General features: G+C 47.0%; 1 protein-coding gene across 3 annotated transcripts in view; it reads right to left on the reverse strand.

Annotated features, from left to right (window-relative positions):
- Positions 1-8670, reverse strand: part of plod1a (procollagen-lysine, 2-oxoglutarate 5-dioxygenase 1a) — a 38001-nt gene extending 29331 nt beyond the window's left edge. For all 3 annotated transcript variants that reach the window (XM_078558030.1, XM_078558029.1, XM_078558028.1), the window contains exon 1: positions 8416-8670. In XM_078558030.1, coding sequence (XP_078414156.1) covers positions 8416-8533 — 118 coding nt within the window. In that variant the 5' untranslated portion in view covers positions 8534-8670. The remainder of the gene's footprint in view (positions 1-8415) is intronic.
- Between the last annotated feature and the right edge of the window lie 3489 nt (positions 8671-12159).

A 12159-nucleotide genomic window follows, 5' to 3' on the forward strand; every position in this document is an offset into this window, starting at 1 on the left:
GGACTAGCCATATAAATACTGTAACTACAAGAGCAGGTCAGAAGGTCAGAATCCTGTGGCGAGCAACTCACCTCGTCTCCCCAAAGCCTGTTCACCATCTACAAGGCACAATTTAGAAGTGTGATGGAATACTCTCGACTTGCCTGGATGAGTGCAGCTCCAACAACACTCAAGAAGGTTGACACCATCCAGGACAAAGCAGCCCGCTTGATTGGCACTCCATCCACAAACATTCACTCCCTCCACCACCAACGCACAGTGGCAGCAATGTGTGCCATTTACAAGATGCACTGCAGGAACTCACCAAGGCTCCTTAGACAGTTCCTTCCAAACCCACGACTGCTACCATCTAGAAGGACAAGGGCAGCAGACACACGGAAACACCACCACCTGGAAGTTCCCTTCCAAGTCACTCACCATCCTGACTTGGAAATATATCACCGTTCCTTCACTGTCACTGGGTCAAAATCCTGGAATTCTCTCCCAACCAGCACTGTGGGTGTACCTACACCACATGGACTACAGCGGTTCAAGAAGGCAGTACACCACTGCCTTCTCAAGGGAAATTAAGGATGGGCAATAAATGCTGGCCTAGCCAGCGATGCCCACATCCCATGAATGAATAACAAAAAAAATCCACGCCCTCCCCTCTGCAACCTACAGTCATCAATTCATAACCCATACCCCCTCCCACTCTAACCCACAAACACCAACTCACAACCCACACCCTCCCCACTGTAACTCACAGGAAAAGAAAACTCGCATTTCTATAGTGCCTTTCACAACCTCAAAGTATTACAAAGCAGGTGACAGCCAATTAAGTAATCTTTTGAAGTGTAGTCACTGTTATCATATAGGAAACATGGCAACCAAACTGTGCACAGCAAAGTCTCAAACAGCAATTTGATAATGACCAGGTAACCTGTTCTGATGTTGGTTGAGGGATAAATATTTGCCAGGACACTGGAGACAACTCATTTGCTTTTCTTCAAATAGTGCCATAGGATCTTTAACATCCACCTGAGAATACAGTAGCCTCAGTTTCACATCTCATCTGAAACATGGCAGCTCTGACAGTACAGCAATCCCTCAGTACTGCACTGAGGTGTGTCAACCTGGATTACAAGATTCATTTGCTGGGATGGATCTTGAACCCACAATTTTCCTCCTCAGAGGTCAGGGTGCTTACCCACTGAGCTGTTGCTGAGCCCAGTGTTCCCTTAAACGGAAATTATACATGTAGAGACTGATTTGGGAGAGATTGCAGTGCGAGACTGGTGAGCAGACCTGTTGAAGGAGTTTGTATTTGTTCAGACAAACAGGCGTCTCTTGTATTTACATTTTTTATGTACATTAGACTTAACATTTATACTCAGTTGGCTGTGATGTTGGTTTCTGCAGGAAAAGTCTGAAAGCAATGAAGATCCCCAAGCATATTCATGAGGAGAGATCAGGGCCCACGCCCAGTGACTTTCTCTGCGGTGACTTGAGGTTGTCTCCCAGTCAGACCCACCTCTCCTCAAAGTCCAGCCTAGTGTAGCATGAGCTCATATACTAGGAATCCATTCATTCAGACCCAACATCCCACTGAGCTTGTCTTTTTTCTTGTTTCTTTATTTAATGATACACACAGGCCGTTGACATTGTAGCTGAGCTAACTTTATTGATAACACATTTTCCTAACATGAACACATATTTGCAGGTGACCCATATATAGTACAGAGCACCATATAGTAAATAATACTGGAGTCCACAACCACAATCAACTATTATCTTGACATTTCCTTTTTTTAAAAAAAAGACTTTTATACAACTCAAGTACACAAAGTCTCACTCTGTTTTGATCAGTCTGCTTTGTCTTTTACTCATCTGTTTTTTTTTTACAATTCTTCCACTAGACATTCTGAATGGTGACAGAGGTGATTTTGAAGGACATGGGGCCTTCTCCAGCTTTGTGTCACTATTGCAACTTGGATAGTTTTCAGGGCTCTCAGGCTTTGTCTGGTTATCTGTTGTTTCACTGGTGCATTCTGGTTTTTGACCTTCAGCTACACTTTCTGGTCAGAGCAGGGTTACGTTTCATTTCTTTTCCGCAAGAATTCCAAATTTCTCCTGTACTGTTATCCGTTTGGAGTCTGTACTATGTAAAACCTTGGTTCACCTGTGATTCCTGTGACAACAGCAGGATTCCAGATCCCTTCATGCTGAATTCCCCACTGTCACTCCCACATTCAGGTCAGGCAGAGGTTGGGCGCATCGACTAAAGTGCTTTTTCTGCTTCTGCTGTCTCAGTTTGAGCAGGTCCTGCATGCTGTAGCTCACTGGCTGTGGGAATGACAGTTGGAGCACAGTTGGAAGCTTTGTTCTTAGTCTTTTCCCCATCAGGAGCTGTGCTGGAGATGATCCAATGCCCTCCAATGGAATATTCCTGAAATCCAGCAGAGTCAGGTAGAGTTCTCTTCCTTTGCTTTGCTTTTGCTTTCTTGAACAGTTGTTTTAAGGTCTGCACGGTATGTTCCACCATTCCATTGGATTGTGGATATTTGGGATTTGACGTAGTGTGGCAAAACTCCCAGTCCTGTGCAAATTTGTGAAACTCAGTGCCTGAGAGTTGTAGATTGTTATCTGAGATGAGCACTTCAGGTATGCCGTGACAAGCAAAAATTGGTTATAAATGATTGATTATAAATGATGCTCTTACTTTCATTTCTCAGCAGCACAGACTCAAAAGACTTTGAGTAATAATCTACTGCTAGTAGGTACTCACTGTTGTCAAATGTGAACAGGTCCACTCCAATTTTCTGCCAGGGCCTCTCTGGAACACTGTAAGGTTGATGTGGTTTGTTTTGTTGTGACTTATTGTACTTTTGGCACACTGCACACACATTCATCCGATTTGTGCTCCCATTCCAGGCCAATACATTACATCTCAAGTTCTTCTCCTGCATATTTCTATGTTGAGGTGACTTTCATGTATGCGCTGCAGCATTTCTTTTCTGAGTGTTGCAGGAATTATGATCTTCTCTTCCTTGAAAAGTATTCTTTTTGCTACATGAAGTTCCCCGCAAAGTTCCAGTACTCTTGTACAGCAGAAGGGGCTCCACTCCGATGTGTGAGTCAGCCAGTTTTCACAATCTGCTGCAGTTTTCTCAGGGTGGCATCATTCTTGCTCACTTCCCTGATCCCATCCAGTTTGGTTACAGCCACAGGTAAGTTCTTTGTCAACATGTGAACCTGTGCTTTCGTTTCTTTATCCCATTCCTCCGTGATGGGTAGCTTTGCATGTGACAGAGTGTCTGTGATGTACATTTCCTTGTCTAGTTTGTATTTAACTCTGACCCAGTACTTCTGCAGACGCATTAGTAATCTTTGGATTCTTGGTGGTGCACAGTTCAGGAGCTTTTTAAGTATAGCTTCCAAAGGCTTATGATCAGACTCTACCTCCACATCTGTGCCATAGACAAACTGGTGGAAGCGTTCTAGGTGAAACACAATTGCTAGCATTTCTTTCTCTATTTGGTCATACTGCTGCTGTGTTTCAGTCATCGCCTTTGAAGCATATGCCACTGGTGCCTCATTTGCAAAAGAACAGCTCCCAGGCCAGTCTTTGAAGCATCCACTGAGATCTTGACCGGCTGACTGACATCGTAATACTTTAACACTGGTGCCTGGGTCAGTGTTCTCTTCAGACTGATCAAAGCTTCCTGGTGACTTTGTTCCCAGTGCCATTCCACATCATGTTGTAGAAGTTCTCTAAGAGGTGCTGGCAGGTCTGACATGTTTGGAATGAATTTCCAAGATAGGTCACCATTCCCAAAAACCTCTCCAAGTCTTTCTTACATTCTGGGGGTGGCATGTTCATGACTGTTTCGATTTTGCTCTGGTCTGGGTTCAGTCCCTTACTTGTTAGCACATATCCCAAGTATTTGATTTCATGAAGACATAATTTGCACTTTTCCTTCTTCAACTTCAGGTTCCTTTCTCTAGCTCTGGCCAACACCTGCCTCAGTCTGTGGTTGTGTTCTTTTCGTGAGGCTCCCAGACCAGCACATCATCGATATAGGTTTCCACACCCTCTAACCCTTCAAACAGCTGCTTCACTGTTCTGTGGAACACCTCCGGAACTGTATTAATACCAAAAGGTAAGCGTAAAAACCTGTATCGCCCATGTTGTGTGTTGAAAGTACAGAGATAGCATCTGTGTTCATCCAGCTTGACCTGCCAGAAGCCTGAACTCGCATCCAAGACTGAATAGTATTTAGCATCAGCTAGCTTACATGTGAGCTCTTCTACTGTGGGCAGCTGGTAATACTCTCTTTGTACTGCCTGGTTTAGGTCTCTAGGATCCAGACAGACTCACAGGTTCACATCTGAATTTTCTACAATTAGAATTGGATTAACCCACTTTGTCAGTTCTTCAATTTTCTTGATGATGTGAAGTTTCTCCATTCTGTCCAACTCTGCTTTCAGTCCATCCCTCAACATTAATGGTATTTTCCTGGGCATGTGCATTTTTTGTGTCAAGTTTCGTCAATCGCAATAATGTGTTCTCCTTTTGGCAGCCAATTCCCTGGAACACATCTTTACACTTGCTCAGGATGTCATCAGTGATGACAGTCATTAGTCTCTTGATTAGCTTCAGATTTTCACAAGCTTTGATTCCAAGAATGGGTTTTGCATCAGTTTTCACCACTATGAATGGAAATGCTCGAGACTGTTTTTTGTAGTTCACTTTAGGTGTGCACTTGCCTTCTACAGCAGTTTTTTCACCTGTATAAGTAGACAGCTTCATTTTTGTTTTAGTTAGCTGTTTTTCTTTGCTTATCTTACGATACAGGCTTATGGGAATGACATTTGCTTGTGCATCTGTGTCAAGCTTGAAATTCATCATCAGGTTGGCAATTTTTAAATCAACCTTCCATTCGTCTTCTTTAGAATTTGTTGTTATTGCACCAATGTAAAGTTCAGTTTCAATGTCTGTGTTATCATCTGCAATCGTGTGCACTTTCTTCGATTTATACATCTTAGCAAAATGATTTAGTTTATCACAGTTCTTACACTGCTTTCTGTAGGCTGGACAACTACGTGGTAAATGCTCTGTTCCGTATCGGCTGCGCTTAAATGTTTTAATAACAGTTTTGTTCTTTTTAACTTCAGGCTGACAATTTGTTCTTTCCCAAGGCTGTTTCTGTTTAACTGCATCTAACTGCTTGACTGTGTGTGGCTTATCATCTTCTGTCATCTGTTTAATCTGGCATTTGGTTGTCTCTGCCGCCCTGCAGATATTTATTGCTTCCTCCAGCATGAGATCACCTTCTCTCAAAAGCCATTTTCTCAGAGAGTCATTTGCAATCCCGCAAAGTATTCTATCTCGGATGAGTGATTCTGCAAGCCCTCCAAATTCACACAGTTTAGTTTGTTTCCTCAGCTCATTTACTTACTGACTAATATTGTCACTGCCTTGTGTGGACATAAAAAAAATCAGTATCTTTCATACATGATGTTTTTCTTAGGGCTGCAGTAGGCTTCAAATTTTGCCATTTCTTTCAAGTCATTTCATTTCTCATCACTTTCAAATGTGAATGTGTTATAGACTTCTAGGGCTTCTTCCCACGCTACGTGAAGAAAGAGAGAAGACTATACCTGAGGGTCTCTTTTATCACTGTCCATCGCTGTGAGGTACAGCTCGAATCGCTGCTGGAACCTCCTCCAGTTTTCCGTGAGATTGCTCTCCAAACTAAGCTCTGCCGGCGGTTTCAGGACCTCCATTGTCGCGTTTTTTTTACTTCTGACACCACATCTTGTTTCTTTTTTTAATGATACACACAGGCCACCGACATTGTAGCTGAGCTAATTTTATTGATAAACACATTTTCCTAACATGAACACATCTGCAATGTCTGAACTCAAGACAGGCTCCAACATGTGCTATCTGACCTTCAACCCCCAGGTCAGATGATCCCAGACTTGAGTTAGTCCAGGTTGAGTGGAATGCCTGAAGTGGCGGCTGCGGTTAAGAGCGGTGTGTCACGCAAGGCGTTGAAGCAGTCGCTGACTAAAGTCACCAAGAAGCTGCCCAAGAAGTGGAGGAAATCTCGCAAGCAGACCTATTCCACTTACGTATACAGGGTACTGACCCAGCTCCAACCTTTCACCAGGATCTCGTCCAAGGCCATGAGTGTTATGAATTCCTTCATTGTCGACATTTTTGAGTGCATCGCCTCTGAGGCCTCACACCTCATTCAATACAACAAACACCACACCATCTCGGCCAGAGAGATCCAGAGCGCCATCTGCCTCATACTGCCAGGGGAATTGGCCAAATATGCCATCTCCGAAGACACCAAAGTGGTCACCAAATACACCAGCTCTGTTTAGGTCGATCACTCTAAAGATTATATAGTAGAGTACTGTATAGTATCTAATACTGGAGCCCACAACCACAAAGAGCTATTATCATGATAAAACCTACCTCAACTCTTTTAAAATGATCAATTTGTTAAATCCAATTACTTCCAAAATCATCTAAGCAAGGCTGGCTCAGTGGCACTGGCTCCAGTAACGTGGCCCACTCCAGAATTCTCGCCACGAGCATTTGCTGAGTAATTGTTTCGATAGAAAAAGCAACCACTCTGCACGACTCTTGGCAAGATTGGCCAGCCTTGGACCATTAGAACCACAGAAGTAGACTTGGTGCAGGAATGGGAATCTGCAGGGCAACAGTCAGAGATTGCTCAGCCTGTCATCCTAACCTCCCATCAAATGAAAATAGCGGATATTATGTAAAAATTAACAGTCTCTCAATTAATCCAACCCCCCACCCCCCCCAGCAGCCCGGTGACACTGACTCTTTGTCCAACCTTGTTCTCAAGGTCTCCCTCCATCTCAAACAACATTCCTTCTCCTATTATACATTAAAAATTAGAATTGCTGGAACGAGGGTGTGGTTCAGGGTTTGGGGCAAATGACCTCCAGATCTCGGGTTAATCAGCTGGTGATGGGGAGATGTCATTTTTAAATTATATGCAGAAGCAGAGTTTTAATGAATGTGCCCCCAAATATCACATCCCGTCACAGAGTGGGAGACTTGAGTAAAATTGGACTTGTCGGGGTTCGGGTCTGGAAACATCCCACTAGCTGCAGGAACATCAGGAGTCAGAGTCTCGGCGAGTTGGAAGGAAATCGGTGGTGGGCATCCCGGACCTACAACCTCAGGGTAAAGACAGACACTGATCGCAGCTTTCTACGCTGAACACCGACTCTATTACAACTCGGTCCCTCCCATTCCACTCTCTCTGCCTTTTGGGAAACTGCTCCCCTCCGCTCCCCTCCCCCAGCCCTTCCACGTCAGCATCTCCACCCATCCCCCCGAAAAATCTGTAAACCAAGCAGCAGATGTAATATAAATTCAGGGTAGATAAACATTCCGGCGCTGAACCCTACAGATTCACCCTCACCGCCGCCGCTACCCCGCCATCGCCTTAGTTGCTGCAGACCCCAGTTTATTTTCTAACGAACCGAGTCACTTCTGTCTCCATTTATTGGCTTTTTTTGCATCCCCTCCTCTGGCATTTAATCCATGTGGCCCCCAAGTCTCTCCCCTTTACCCCCTCCTCTTGGATTCTCCCATTTACTTTTCTCCCGCTCTCTCCCCTTTAACCACACCCCCGGAGGCTCCCCTCCATCCTTCTCACCTCTCCCATCCCCCTCATCTACCTGCTCCTCCTCCCCTAACCCCTCCTCCTCTTCCACCCCCTCCTCCCCTACCCCCTCCATCCCTACCCCCTTCACCTCTCCTCCCCTACCCCCTCCACCTCTCGTCCCCTACCCCTCCTCTATCTCTCCTCCCCTACTCCTCTCCTCCCTTACCCCTCTCCTCCCCTCTCCCCCTTACCCCTTCTCCCCCTCCCTTCCTCACCACCTTCTCCCATACCCTCTCCTCCACTACCCTCCTCCCCTACCCCCTCCACCCCCTCCTCCTCTACCCCCTCCACCTCTCCTCCCCTACCCCCTCCTCCTCCACCCCCTCCTCCCCTACCCCCCTCTACCTCTCCTCCCCTACCCCTCCTCTATCTCCCCTCCCCTACTCTCCTTCTCCCTCCTCCTTACCCCTCTCCGCCCTTTCCTTCTCCCCCTCCCTTCCTCACCACTCCTTCTCCCATACCCTCTCCTCCACTACCCTCCTCCCCTACCCCCCACACCCCTCTCCCCTACCCTCTCCTGTCCCCTACCCCCTCCTATCCCCTACCCCCTCCTGTCCCCATCTCCCCTACCCTCTCCCCCTTTCCCCATCCTCTCCCCTACACTCTCCCTTCCTCCTCCACTCTCCCCTTCCTCTATCACCTCCTCGTCTCACCCTTCTACTCCACACCCCCCGAGTGTTTCCTTCTATCCCTCCCCAAAGTCGTGGATTACCTTTCGGGACCGGATTTTTCCGAATTTCACTTCTACAATCAGAAAATTGGGACAATAAAATCAGCGTCAGGATCGGCAGGACCAGAAACAGCGAACAAACTCTTGGAGTGCAATCCATGGCAGCCTCCGCCCTTGCTTCTGCATTCACTCCCTCAGTCCTTTCTTCCCACTTTCCTTGTCAGAACTTAAACTGGGCCCAGAGATACAGCATCGCCTTCTCATAGGGCGACGCGTCACTTTAAACAGACCAGCCTCTCTTCCTAGGCTCATTCCGTTACTGCTCCCAATCACGTACACAGACTGAACGGCACACTCTGCACACATGTCGGAAGAGTCCTAATCCTCCGTTCAGTCAAGTGTTGTTGCTCCCGTCACTATCCAGTAATCCCCGGATCAGAGGGAAGCAAAACCAGCTAGTTTTCCTGCTCCTGGTCGTTGTCCGGTGATCCATATGTTAGAGCGAGTGGAAATCAGCCAGGGTTCCTGCTCCCGATTGCTGTCCAATGATCCCTGGACTAATGAGAAAGTCGGACAGACTCCCTGACCCTATTGTCCAGTGACCCTGGGTTAGAGAGAGGGGAAATCAGCCAGGCTTCCTGCTCCTGATCACTGTCTAGTGACCACTGGGTTAGAGAGAGGAGAGAAATCGGTCAGGAATCCTGCTCCTAATCACTGCAGACCAGTGAGCAGATGTAAACTCCCTCTAACCCAGTGGTCACTGGGCAGTGATCAGGGGCCCTGGTTTCCCCTCTGTCTAACTCAGTGGTCACTGGACAATAATCAGGAGCCCTGGTTTCCCCTCCCTCTAACCCAGTGGTCACTGGACAGTGATCAGGAACCCTGTTTGGTTTCCTCTCTCCCTCTCTAACCCAGTGGTCACTGGACAGTGATCAGGAACCTTGGTTTCCCCTCCCTCTAACCCAGTGGTCACTGGACAATGATCAGGAACCCTGGTTTCCCCTCCCTCTAACCCAGTGGTCACTGGACAGTGGTTTCTCCTTTCTCCTAACTATGCTTCAGTTCTGCCGAAGGGCCGTGAAGGCTCAAAACGTTAACTGATTTCTTCTCCACCGATGCTGCCAGACCTGCTGAGTTTTTCCAGGTAATTCTGTTTTTGTTTTGGATTTCCAGCATCCGCAGTAGCTTTTAGCTTTTTGTTTTTATCAGGAGCCTTGGTTGTTTCCACTCTCTCTAACCGAGTGGTCACTGTACAGTGATCAGGAGCCCTGGTTTCCCCTCTCTCTAACTCAGTGGTCACTGAACAGTGATCAGAAGCCCTGATTGGTTTCCTCCCTCTAACCCAGTGGTCACTGGACAGTGATCAGGAGCCCTGGTTTCCTCTCCCTCAAACCCAGTGGTCACTGGACAGTGATGAGGGGCCCTGGTTTCCCCTCCCTCTAACCCAGTGGTCACTGGACAGTGATAAGGAGCCCTGGTTTCCCCTCCCTCTAACCCAGTGGTCACTGGACAGTGATAAGGAGCCCTGGTTGGTTTCCCCTCTGTCTAACCCAGTGGTCACTGGACAGTGATCAGGAGCCCCGGTTTCCCCTCCCTCTAACCCAGTGGTTACTGGACAGTGATCTAGAGCCCTGGTTTCTCCTCCCTCTAACCGAGTGGTCACTGTACAGTGATCAGGATCCCTGCTTAACTTCCCCTCTGTCTAACCCTGGAGTCATTGGAAGTGGGAAATCAGCCAGGATTCGTGCTCCTGATCACTGCCCATTGAATGAGCAGAATTGCCTTTAGAAATGTACAGTACAAGAGTCAACACCCTCAAGAAAGACAACAGCCAAAAGAACCAGTGTCAATGTGGCTCTGAATATAAAAGCAAAATACTGTGGATGCTGGAAATCTGAAACAAAAACAAAAATGCTGGAAAAACTCAGCAGCATCTGTGGAGAAAAAGACAGAGTTAACGTTTCAAATCTGTATGACTCTTCTTCAGAGCTAAAGAGGAGTAAAATTGTGGTGAAATATATACTGTTTAAGGGGGGGGGGTCGAACAGGTGAAGTTGGATGGAAGGTCAACGATAGGTGGAGGCAAAGGAGAGATTGCCAAAGATGTCATAAAGAAAAGGTCAAAGGGGTGGTAGTACTGGCTAAAGGAGATGCTAATGGTGACATTAAGAGTAGAAAGCAGAATGTAATAATAGCCAGACCAGAATAAGCACTCTGAAAAGAACAACATGAGCAAATGACGGATGGCCCTAGTGGGGGGAGGGGATGGTGGTGGGAAAAAAGATTGAAAATAGGCTTAAAGGTGGGGATAAAATAATGAATAAAAATGGAAGTAAAGTTTTAAAATAATAATAAGAATAAAAAAATAAGTAGGAAAAAAATGAGTATTGAAGAAAAGGGGCATAAAAAAGGGGTGAGGATGGAGGAGAGAGTTCATGATCTGAAGTTGTTGAACTCAATGTTAAGTCCAGAAGGCTGTAAGGTGCCTAATTGGAAGATGAGGTGCTGTTCTTCCAGTTTGAGTTGAGCTTCACAGGAACATTGCAGCAGGCCAAGGACGGACATGTGGGCATGAGAGCAGGGTGGTGTGTTGAAATGGCAAGTGACAGGAAGGTTTGGGTCATACTTGCGGATAGACTGAAGGTGTTCCGCAGAACGGTCACCCAATCTGCGTTTGGTCTCTCCAATGTAGAGGAAACCGCATTGGGAGCAGTGAATGCAGTGAGAGCAGAAAATGCAGTGAGAGAGGAAACTTTGTCTCTTTCTTTCAGGTGCTAAGGAACACAAGCTCCAACAACTCATTGATACCAACGCCCATCCAGGACCCTTCCCATCTCACTGACCCCATCCTGTTTTATAATCCCAGCCCTTGCCGTGTATTCACCATACCACCTGACCCTCCCTTCTCTGATGCTGAATGTTCAGTGCTTAGCAAAGGACTCAGTTTCATACCCTTATGCCCTCACCTCAATGAATTCTGGGCTCGGTATGATGCTGAACTTTTCTTCCGCTGCCTTTGTTTCCGTGCTCACTTCTTTGGACAGGAGTGCTCCCCCTGTTCAAAGGATCCTTTCACCCACCTCCAGTATTCTCCCTCCACCTGGACCCCTCCCTCTGGCCTCTTACCTGCCCTTGATCTTTTCATTGAGAACTGTCAGCGTGACATCGGCCATCTCAATTTCTCTGTTCCTCTCACCCACTTTAACCTGTCTCCTTCAGAACTTGCTGCACTCTGTTCTCTCAGGTCCAACTCTGACTTTGTTACCAAACCTGCCGACAAGGGTGGTGCTGTTGTTGTCTGGCGTACTGACCTCTACCTCACAGGGGCTGAGCGGCAACTCTCAGACACTTCCTCCTACCTCCCCCTGGACCATGACCCCGCCACCGAACATCAAGCCATTGTTTCCAGGACTGTCACTGACCTCATCTCCTCTGGAGATCTTCCCTCCACAGCTTCCAACCTCATAGTCTCCCAAACCCGGACAGCCTGCTTCTACCTCCTCCCCAAAATCCACGAACAGGACTGTCCTGGTAGACCAATTGTGTCAGCCTGTTCCTGCCCCATGGAACTCATTTCTTCCTATCTTGACTCAGTTCTCTCTCCCCTTGTCCAGTCTCTTCCCACCTACATCTGCGATTCCTCTACATCATATCAACAATTTCCAGTTCCCTGGCCCTAAACACCTCCTCTTCACCATGGATGTGCAATCCCTCAACACCTCCATCCCTTACCAGGATGGTCTGAGGGCTCTCCGTTTCTTCCTTGAACAGAGGCCCGAACAATCC

Source organism: Cetorhinus maximus, chromosome 15, assembly GCF_964194155.1.
Source record: "Cetorhinus maximus chromosome 15, sCetMax3.hap1.1, whole genome shotgun sequence".
Taxonomy (NCBI): Eukaryota; Metazoa; Chordata; class Chondrichthyes; order Lamniformes; family Cetorhinidae; genus Cetorhinus; species Cetorhinus maximus.